Genomic DNA, 10154 nt, shown 5'->3' with positions numbered 1-10154 from the left:
TGACCCATCAAAATTTAGGTAAACTTCAGGACTTTCCTTTTCCAGATATGTCTTCTTATTCTGTTGTCATTCATTAAAAGTTTGATTTTTTTTTTATTATTTCAAAGAAAGATTAGATAGTCCCTCCTATACTCCTTAATTCATAATTTACTATAAAAAAAGAAATGGTGGGAGGAAAGCTTATCTGAGGTATTAGTTTATTCCCTGGCCCTTTTGATATTAGTTAAAAATAAGGTAATTCCCCTGTTTCCTCATCTAGCTATACTACCTACTTTATTCCTCCTCTCTCCCCTAAATGACATTGCTTTTTGATTTTAAAAGAGGAGTAAAAGTGGGAGAAAAATGAGGGGGTAACAAGTTCCACAAGAAATGTACTCACTACCTTACTTGTAACTGTAACATCTCTGTACATCACCTTAACAATAAAATTAAAAAGAGGTGCAGACTCTGTATAGCTAATATAAACTAGTAAAAAAGGGAGGGTTGGGAATGTGGTTTAGTGGTAAAGTGCTTGCCTAGCATGCATGAAGGTCTGGGTTCGATTCCTCAGTACCACATAAAGAGAAAAAGCCAGAAGTTGGTGCTATGGTTCAATTGGTAGAACACTAGCCTTGAGCACAGAGAGGCTCAGGGACAGAGCCCAATCCCTGCCTGGGTTCAAACCCCAGGACTGGCAAAAAAAAAAAAATACCAGATGGTTAAAGTCAAGACATCATATTATGACCTCTCAAAGAGCAGCACAATTCAACCGAGGCATGGTTAAAGGTGACAAAAGAATTTTATTTACGCTATTTACACCAGAAAAGGGGCCTGCAACTACCTTGTTCTGGGCTAGCTAGCCAAAACCAAGAGCAGCCTCGACCACTAACTCTCCAAGCCCTGACCTTTATTAGTTGGTCTGCAAACCTCCAAACTCCAGACCTCCAAAAGGAAAGGCTTTTCCTTCCTTCCTCTTTCTCTGGAGGCCTCTCTACTCTCCCCAGGCCTCTCCCCAGGTCTCTCCGCAGGCTTCTTTGCAGGCCTCTCCACAGGCCTTTCTACTCTGCTCTAGTAGAGGCCTAGTAGTAGCTCTTGCAGTGTTTCTCCCCACTGTCTCTCTCTCTCTCTCTTTCCACACCCTCTCCATACACATGCAGCCTATATATAGGCTCAGCCCCTCCCCCACACCAACGGCTCTACCGGTTTCAACGGCCACTCATGCCACTCCCCCAAGCTCCCCATTGTCCAACCACTTGACACCTCTTGACAACCCGCCCTGGGGCGGTGACGTCAGCCACTTGAGGCCCCACCCCCTGCAGAGGACCATGTAACATCAGCGGCAGGGCGGGCTTCGGCCTGCTGGTTATTACTATCAAGGTGTTCTATTAAGTAAAAGAAAAAGACAGTGAAAACCATCTTTAAAAAGTAAACTGTGGCCAGACACCGGTGGCTCATGGCTTGTAATCCTTTTTCTGCTTCCTCATAAAAAATGTATTTCTCCACTTTGAGTCTTTCTCCATCTATTCATATATATATTCCTTATATATGCTTGATCTCATGGTATCAGTACATTGTATCTTACTGTCAGTTGCTTTATTTTTTGGTGTATGGTCCTGGGGCTTGATCTGTCCCTGAACTTTTTGTGCGCATGGACGTTGTTCTACGACTTGGGCTACACCTCCACTTCCGTCTTTTGGTGCTTAATTGGAGACGCGAATCTCTCAGGTTCGCCTGTCTGGACTGCCCGTAGGTCGTACAGACTGAAACCCATATCCTAGCCATGCTTTTGATCACCTAAGTCGAGCTGGGCAATTCAAGGAGGATCTCCAAGATTGTCTTCTCCATTGTAACATGGTAATACTATCTCTGACTACAAGGGCTTGATGTGAATACATATGGCCTTCATGGTAAAACAAAACAAAACATCTCTCAGGTTTATCTACCTGGGCTGGCTTCAAACAGTGCCAACCTCAGATCTCAGCCTCCTGAGTGGCTAGGATTACAGGTGTGAGCCGCCGGCGCCAGGCTTTTTTCTTTTTCCTGCTTTTGTAATGTGCCGAGTCAAAGGCTCGGCCTCGATTATGAGGGGCAGGGAACTGGAATCAAGTCTTTGGGGCTCGGTTTTTCCCCTGGCTTCTCTGTTTTCCTGTTGGGGAATATTTTTCTCTGGGACGCGGAGCACTACTTAGTGACTCTAAGCGGCTACGTCACAGAGTCGGGCGCACCGCTCCCAGCGTCCTCCGCGCAGCTCTCGTCGTCTCCCCTCCTCGCCCCGCCCACATTAGGTTTCGAAGTGCTCTCTGGGTGTACCAAGAATCCGGCCTGGTCCCTTTGGTGTTTCTTCTTCTCTCTTCCTATTGGTTGTTTCTGTGAGCGTGACTGCTTTCTTGCCTCATGATTGGCTAGAGTCCGTGGCGTCACCGGCGGCCCGGAGGGCGGGGGATGAGGGAAGTTGGCGTGAGAGAGACCCGGCTGGGGGAGGGTTCAGGCCTGTCCTCCCCAGCGGCTGCGGCAGCACCAGCGCCGGCCGCCGCCGCCGCCGCCGCCTCTGGGAAGCGGAGGAGGAGGAGCGGCTGGAGGAGTGGGAGGAGAGGTTGGGCCCTGGGAAGCGGGATGTCCATCGCCACGGCTCGGTGGTGAATGCTGAGGAGAGTCACGGTCGCTGCAGTCTGGGCCACCGGGAGGAAGTGGACGTGTGAGGCCGGGCGGGAGCTAGCGGCGGCGCCGGGGAGAAGCAGGGCGCGGGGTTGGTGAGAGGACTCTGCCGGACCACTTCCTGCTCCGACCATGCCTGGAAGGAACAAGGCCAAATCCACCTGCAGCTGCCCTGACCTGCAGCCTAATGGGCAGGAGCTGGGCGAGAGCGGCCGGGCCGCCCGTCCCGGAGCGGATGAATCTGAGGAGGAGGGACGGAGGGTGTTTCTCTGTAATGCCGGAGACCCCGAGATCGTCAAGTCTCCCAGCGACCCCAAGCAATACCGGTGAGGGCGGGGTTTGGGCCTCTTGCTGGTGCCCAGGTCACTGCTTCTCCCCTGAAAGAGCAACAGGGCTCACGCTTCTCCCCCTGAGTGCTGTCTCGAGTGAGTTGGGGGCGGGGGGATGGCCTGGGCAGTTAGGGGCTTCCGTGTGTCAGCTGAGCGGATGGGAAATGATTCCTCGAGCCACCGGGATGCAGAGCTTTTGAGGAATTTACCAAAGCTCTAAAGCAAGAAGAGAGCAGGTGTTGGGTGTAAAGGCGGACAGATTTGGGATCTTAATTTTGGAGAGGGGACTATTACCACTGTCCAAGAAGATTCGGCTGTCTGTAAGAGAAAGAGAGGCAAAACGCTCTCTCTCTCTGTCTCTGTAAGTCACTTGAGGATGGCTTGTCTTCAGTAAAAACTTTGCATCTCTCGTAGTCTTAGATGGGATGGCTTGTTTCTTACCGATTGTTGTGACTTCTTCCAAAAATACAGGAGAACTTGGGCCTCCGTTGGGTGAGTGGTAGATGTATTTAGGATTTCTTTCCTGAAGTGTTCTCCCTTTGGTTCATACAGAATCGTCCATCTAATAATTGTTGATTCATTCCCCACCTGAATATTTTCTTCAGGTTAGCTTATTTGTTAGCTTATTTGGTAGAGAATATCATGATAATGATTTTAAGCAGAGCTTATACTGTACAACAGCTTCATTTTACATGTTTAAGGAAATGGGAGACCCAGAGTTTGCTTCTTGCTCAAAATTACACAGCTAAATATCAGCTGGTGTGGGAAACCCTGGCCATCTGACTCCAAATACCTTTTGCTGATTTTTAATGCTCATGTTTAATTAAAAAAAGGCAGATGAGCCGTGCACTGGTGGCTCACGCCTGTAATCCTAGCTACTCAGGAGGCTGAGATCTGAGGATTACGGTTCAAAGCCAGCTCGAGCAGGAGAGACCGAGAGACTCCTATCTACAATAAACCACCAGAAAGCCGGAAGTGGTGCTGTGGCTCAAGTGGTAGAGCGCTAGCCTTGAGCTAAAGAGCTGAGGGACAGCTCCCAGGCCCAGAGTTCAGGCCCCACGACCGGATCCAAAAAAAAAAAAAAAAAGCTAGACTGTGTTACTCAAGTAGTAGAGTACCAGCTGAGCAAAACAGCAAAACAGCAAATACAAGGCTTGGAATCAAAATCTTGGTATGGAGAAATACAACAATAAACACAAACAAACAAAATGAAAAAAGCCAGCATGGCTAGAGCAAAGGGAAAAATAGAAGATGACATTATACATATAGAAGAAAAACAGAAATCATAAGTGAACCCTATAGGCTATATTCAAAGTACAAAAGGAAGCTGTTTTTTTAAATGAGGAATCATATTATTTGATTTATATATTATAAATATCATTTTTGTATCTACACATTCTCCATTCCGGGCAGTTTCAAAATTTGTATCTTTAGACCAGCAATGAGGTACATTTAGCTTGGTTTAACTTATAATTTTTTTGGCATATTCTTAGAGTCAGTACTAATTGAAGTTTGAATGCTAAGTTCCTTCTAGAGCTATATTTATGGTATAGAAGAAAAACTATTTTTACTATCACTCAAACTTCTTGGCATGGTGCACATATTTAGTTTCCTACAGCAAGATTCTAAGAATGTACCTATTTCTTGACCTAGATCCAATTGAATAGCAATTAGTGAATGGGACAGGTAGTAACTAGAGCACTAAAGGTATAATTTCTTAGAGGGTGGGTCCTGGACAGCACTTTGAAGATACTATTTCTCTTGTTACCTGCATCCTGCATTTTCTCTCACATTTAACAAGCTACTTACCCACTCCAGGTTTATAAAGACCTTAAGTTTCCCACAGTGTACTCCCAAAATAGGGAAAAAATAAAACAAATTCATTCACAAAATGGTGTTATTTTTATCCCCACTCTTTCCAGGAGTGTTATTGGCATTTAAGACGACTTCTATAGAAGATAAAGAATTACTACTGGGAGAATCGGGGACTCTACAAGTAAGGAACATAATTTGAGGCTTGAAAGTTTAATAGGTAGGACCAACATTTCAGACTTTCCACTTGTTTTGACTCTCAAAATATAAAGGTGGATAAAGATCGATAATGGGGTTCAGACAAATCTATCATTGAATTTTAAAATTCCTTAAAATTTGCTCCTAAGTTTAATATTTGTTCCTTTGGTAAATAGACATTGCATTAAGCTGGGCGCCCGTGGCTCACACCTGTAATCCTAGCTACTCAGGAGGCTGAGATCTGAGGATCGCAGTTCAAAGCCAGCCTTGGCAGGAAAGCGCATGAGACTCTTATCTCCAATAAACTCCTAGAAAACCGGTTGTGGCGCTGTAGAGCTCAAGAGGTAGAGTGCTTGCCTTGAGCTGAAGAGCTGAGGGACAGCACCCAAGCCCAGAGTTCAAGCCCCACGACCCCCCCCACACACACAAAAAAGACATTGCATTAATTAACACTCAGTGGTCGTCAAATGAGATATTTAAAGTGTGTGTGTGTGTGTGTGTGTGTGTGTGTGTGTGTATGCCAGTACTGGAGTTTGAATATGAAGCTTAGCTTCTTTGCACCAGACTGGCACTCTGCTACATGAGCCACAGCCTTCACTTCTGACTTTTTGCTAGTTAATTGGAAATGAAGAATCTTAGGGACTTTTCTACTCTAGCTAGCTTCCAACTGTGACCCTCAGATCTCAAAACACGAGTATCTAGGATTGTAAGCATGAGCTACCAGCCCCTGGCAAGATATTTTTAATTTGATGATTTCTGGACTCTTATCAGGATAATATAAAGAAGTCAGCACCAGCTAGAAATATGTTTTACTAACTGAAGAACTACTGCCAAGAAATATGTTTTACTCAGGGCTGGGAAGGTGGCTCAGTAGTAGGGTGCTTGCCTTGCATGCATGTGGCCCTGGATTTGATTCCTCAGAACCACATAAGCAGAAAAAGTTGGAAGTGGCTCTGTGGCTCAAGTGATAGAGCACTAGCCTTGAGCTGAAGAGCTGAGCAACAGTGCCAAGGCCCACAGTTCAGGCCCCATGACCATGCCCCCGACCGACAAAAATAAAAAAAAGAAATATGTTTTACTCACTGAATACTCAAATAACTATAATCTAGCATCTCCTAATTCTTAGACAGTGATTCTGAGTGGGGAAAACTGGTGTGACCCATCAAAATTTAGGTAAACTTCAGGACTTTCCTTTTCCAGATATGTCTTCTTATTCTGTTGTCATTCATTAAAAGTTTGATTTTTTTTTTATTATTTCAAAGAAAGATTAGATAGTCCCTCCTATACTCCTTAATTCATAATTTACTATAAAAAAAGAAATGGTGGGAGGAAAGCTTATCTGAGGTATTAGTTTATTCCCTGGCCCTTTTGATATTAGTTAAAAATAAGGTAATTCCCCTGTTTCCTCATCTAGCTATACTACCTACTTTATTCCTCCTCTCTCCCCTAAATGACATTGCTTTTTGATTTTAAAAGAGGAGTAAAAGTGGGAGAAAAATGAGGGGGTAACAAGTTCCACAAGAAATGTACTCACTACCTTACTTGTAACTGTAACATCTCTGTACATCACCTTAACAATAAAATTAAAAAGAGGTGCAGACTCTGTATAGCTAATATAAACTAGTAAAAAAGGGAGGGTTGGGAATGTGGTTTAGTGGTAAAGTGCTTGCCTAGCATGCATGAAGGTCTGGGTTCGATTCCTCAGTACCACATAAAGAGAAAAAGCCAGAAGTTGGTGCTATGGTTCAATTGGTAGAACACTAGCCTTGAGCACAGAGAGGCTCAGGGACAGAGCCCAATCCCTGCCTGGGTTCAAACCCCAGGACTGGCAAAAAAAAAAAAATACCAGATGGTTAAAGTCAAGACATCATATTATGACCTCTCAAAGAGCAGCACAATTCAACCGAGGCATGGTTAAAGGTGACAAAAGAATTTTATTTACGCTATTTACACCAGAAAAGGGGCCTGCAACTACCTTGTTCTGGGCTAGCTAGCCAAAACCAAGAGCAGCCTCGACCACTAACTCTCCAAGCCCTGACCTTTATTAGTTGGTCTGCAAACCTCCAAACTCCAGACCTCCAAAAGGAAAGGCTTTTCCTTCCTTCCTCTTTCTCTGGAGGCCTCTCTACTCTCCCCAGGCCTCTCCCCAGGTCTCTCCGCAGGCTTCTTTGCAGGCCTCTCCACAGGCCTTTCTACTCTGCTCTAGTAGAGGCCTAGTAGTAGCTCTTGCAGTGTTTCTCCCCACTGTCTCTCTCTCTCTCTCTTTCCACACCCTCTCCATACACATGCAGCCTATATATAGGCTCAGCCCCTCCCCCACACCAACGGCTCTACCGGTTTCAACGGCCACTCATGCCACTCCCCCAAGCTCCCCATTGTCCAACCACTTGACACCTCTTGACAACCCGCCCTGGGGCGGTGACGTCAGCCACTTGAGGCCCCACCCCCTGCAGAGGACCATGTAACATCAGCGGCAGGGCGGGCTTCGGCCTGCTGGTTATTACTATCAAGGTGTTCTATTAAGTAAAAGAAAAAGACAGTGAAAACCATCTTTAAAAAGTAAACTGTGGCCAGACACCGGTGGCTCATGGCTTGTAATCCTTTTTCTGCTTCCTCATAAAAAATGTATTTCTCCACTTTGAGTCTTTCTCCATCTATTCATATATATATTCCTTATATATGCTTGATCTCATGGTATCAGTACATTGTATCTTACTGTCAGTTGCTTTATTTTTTGGTGTATGGTCCTGGGGCTTGATCTGTCCCTGAACTTTTTGTGCGCATGGACGTTGTTCTACGACTTGGGCTACACCTCCACTTCCGTCTTTTGGTGCTTAATTGGAGACGCGAATCTCTCAGGTTCGCCTGTCTGGACTGCCCGTAGGTCGTACAGACTGAAACCCATATCCTAGCCATGCTTTTGATCACCTAAGTCGAGCTGGGCAATTCAAGGAGGATCTCCAAGATTGTCTTCTCCATTGTAACATGGTAATACTATCTCTGACTACAAGGGCTTGATGTGAATACATATGGCCTTCATGGTAAAACAAAACAAAACATCTCTCAGGTTTATCTACCTGGGCTGGCTTCAAACAGTGCCAACCTCAGATCTCAGCCTCCTGAGTGGCTAGGATTACAGGTGTGAGCCGCCGGCGCCAGGCTTTTTTCTTTTTCCTGCTTTTGTAATGTGCCGAGTCAAAGGCTCGGCCTCGATTATGAGGGGCAGGGAACTGGAATCAAGTCTTTGGGGCTCGGTTTTTCCCCTGGCTTCTCTGTTTTCCTGTTGGGGAATATTTTTCTCTGGGACGCGGAGCACTACTTAGTGACTCTAAGCGGCTACGTCACAGAGTCGGGCGCACCGCTCCCAGCGTCCTCCGCGCAGCTCTCGTCGTCTCCCCTCCTCGCCCCGCCCACATTAGGTTTCGAAGTGCTCTCTGGGTGTACCAAGAATCCGGCCTGGTCCCTTTGGTGTTTCTTCTTCTCTCTTCCTATTGGTTGTTTCTGTGAGCGTGACTGCTTTCTTGCCTCATGATTGGCTAGAGTCCGTGGCGTCACCGGCGGCCCGGAGGGCGGGGGATGAGGGAAGTTGGCGTGAGAGAGACCCGGCTGGGGGAGGGTTCAGGCCTGTCCTCCCCAGCGGCTGCGGCAGCACCAGCGCCGGCCGCCGCCGCCGCCGCCGCCTCTGGGAAGCGGAGGAGGAGGAGCGGCTGGAGGAGTGGGAGGAGAGGTTGGGCCCTGGGAAGCGGGATGTCCATCGCCACGGCTCGGTGGTGAATGCTGAGGAGAGTCACGGTCGCTGCAGTCTGGGCCACCGGGAGGAAGTGGACGTGTGAGGCCGGGCGGGAGCTAGCGGCGGCGCCGGGGAGAAGCAGGGCGCGGGGTTGGTGAGAGGACTCTGCCGGACCACTTCCTGCTCCGACCATGCCTGGAAGGAACAAGGCCAAATCCACCTGCAGCTGCCCTGACCTGCAGCCTAATGGGCAGGAGCTGGGCGAGAGCGGCCGGGCCGCCCGTCCCGGAGCGGATGAATCTGAGGAGGAGGGACGGAGGGTGTTTCTCTGTAATGCCGGAGACCCCGAGATCGTCAAGTCTCCCAGCGACCCCAAGCAATACCGGTGAGGGCGGGGTTTGGGCCTCTTGCTGGTGCCCAGGTCACTGCTTCTCCCCTGAAAGAGCAACAGGGCTCACGCTTCTCCCCCTGAGTGCTGTCTCGAGTGAGTTGGGGGCGGGGGGATGGCCTGGGCAGTTAGGGGCTTCCGTGTGTCAGCTGAGCGGATGGGAAATGATTCCTCGAGCCACCGGGATGCAGAGCTTTTGAGGAATTTACCAAAGCTCTAAAGCAAGAAGAGAGCAGGTGTTGGGTGTAAAGGCGGACAGATTTGGGATCTTAATTTTGGAGAGGGGACTATTACCACTGTCCAAGAAGATTCGGCTGTCTGTAAGAGAAAGAGAGGCAAAACGCTCTCTCTCTCTGTCTCTGTAAGTCACTTGAGGATGGCTTGTCTTCAGTAAAAACTTTGCATCTCTCGTAGTCTTAGATGGGATGGCTTGTTTCTTACCGATTGTTGTGACTTCTTCCAAAAATACAGGAGAACTTGGGCCTCCGTTGGGTGAGTGGTAGATGTATTTAGGATTTCTTTCCTGAAGTGTTCTCCCTTTGGTTCATACAGAATCGTCCATCTAATAATTGTTGATTCATTCCCCACCTGAATATTTTCTTCAGGTTAGCTTATTTGTTAGCTTATTTGGTAGAGAATATCATGATAATGATTTTAAGCAGAGCTTATACTGTACAACAGCTTCATTTTACATGTTTAAGGAAATGGGAGACCCAGAGTTTGCTTCTTGCTCAAAATTACACAGCTAAATATCAGCTGGTGTGGGAAACCCTGGCCATCTGACTCCAAATACCTTTTGCTGATTTTTAATGCTCATGTTTAATTAAAAAAAGGCAGATGAGCCGTGCACTGGTGGCTCACGCCTGTAATCCTAGCTACTCAGGAGGCTGAGATCTGAGGATTACGGTTCAAAGCCAGCTCGAGCAGGAGAGACCGAGAGACTCCTATCTACAATAAACCACCAGAAAGCCGGAAGTGGCGCTGTAGCTCAAGTGGTAGAGGGCTCGCCTTGAGCTGAAGAGCTGAGGGACAGCGCCCAGGCCCAGAGTTCAAGCCCCACGAC

At 47.4% G+C, this 10154-nt stretch overlaps 1 protein-coding gene across 1 annotated transcript in view; it reads left to right on the top strand.

Annotated features, from left to right (window-relative positions):
- Window positions 1-8591: 8591 nt before the first annotated feature.
- The window catches only part of Nrd1 (nardilysin (N-arginine dibasic convertase)), a 70182-nt gene continuing 68619 nt past the window's right edge, over window positions 8592-10154 (top strand). The window contains exon 1 of the mRNA XM_013022270.1: window positions 8592-9088. Within this exon, the coding sequence (XP_012877724.1) occupies window positions 8895-9088 (194 nt within the window). The 5' untranslated portion in view covers window positions 8592-8894. The remainder of the gene's footprint in view (window positions 9089-10154) is intronic.

The sequence above is a fragment of the Dipodomys ordii genome, unplaced genomic scaffold (genome assembly GCF_000151885.1).
Source record: "Dipodomys ordii isolate 6190 unplaced genomic scaffold, Dord_2.0 Scaffold61, whole genome shotgun sequence".
NCBI lineage: Eukaryota > Metazoa > Chordata > Mammalia > Rodentia > Heteromyidae > Dipodomys > Dipodomys ordii.
This window is presented reverse-complemented; position numbering and strand designations above follow the sequence as displayed.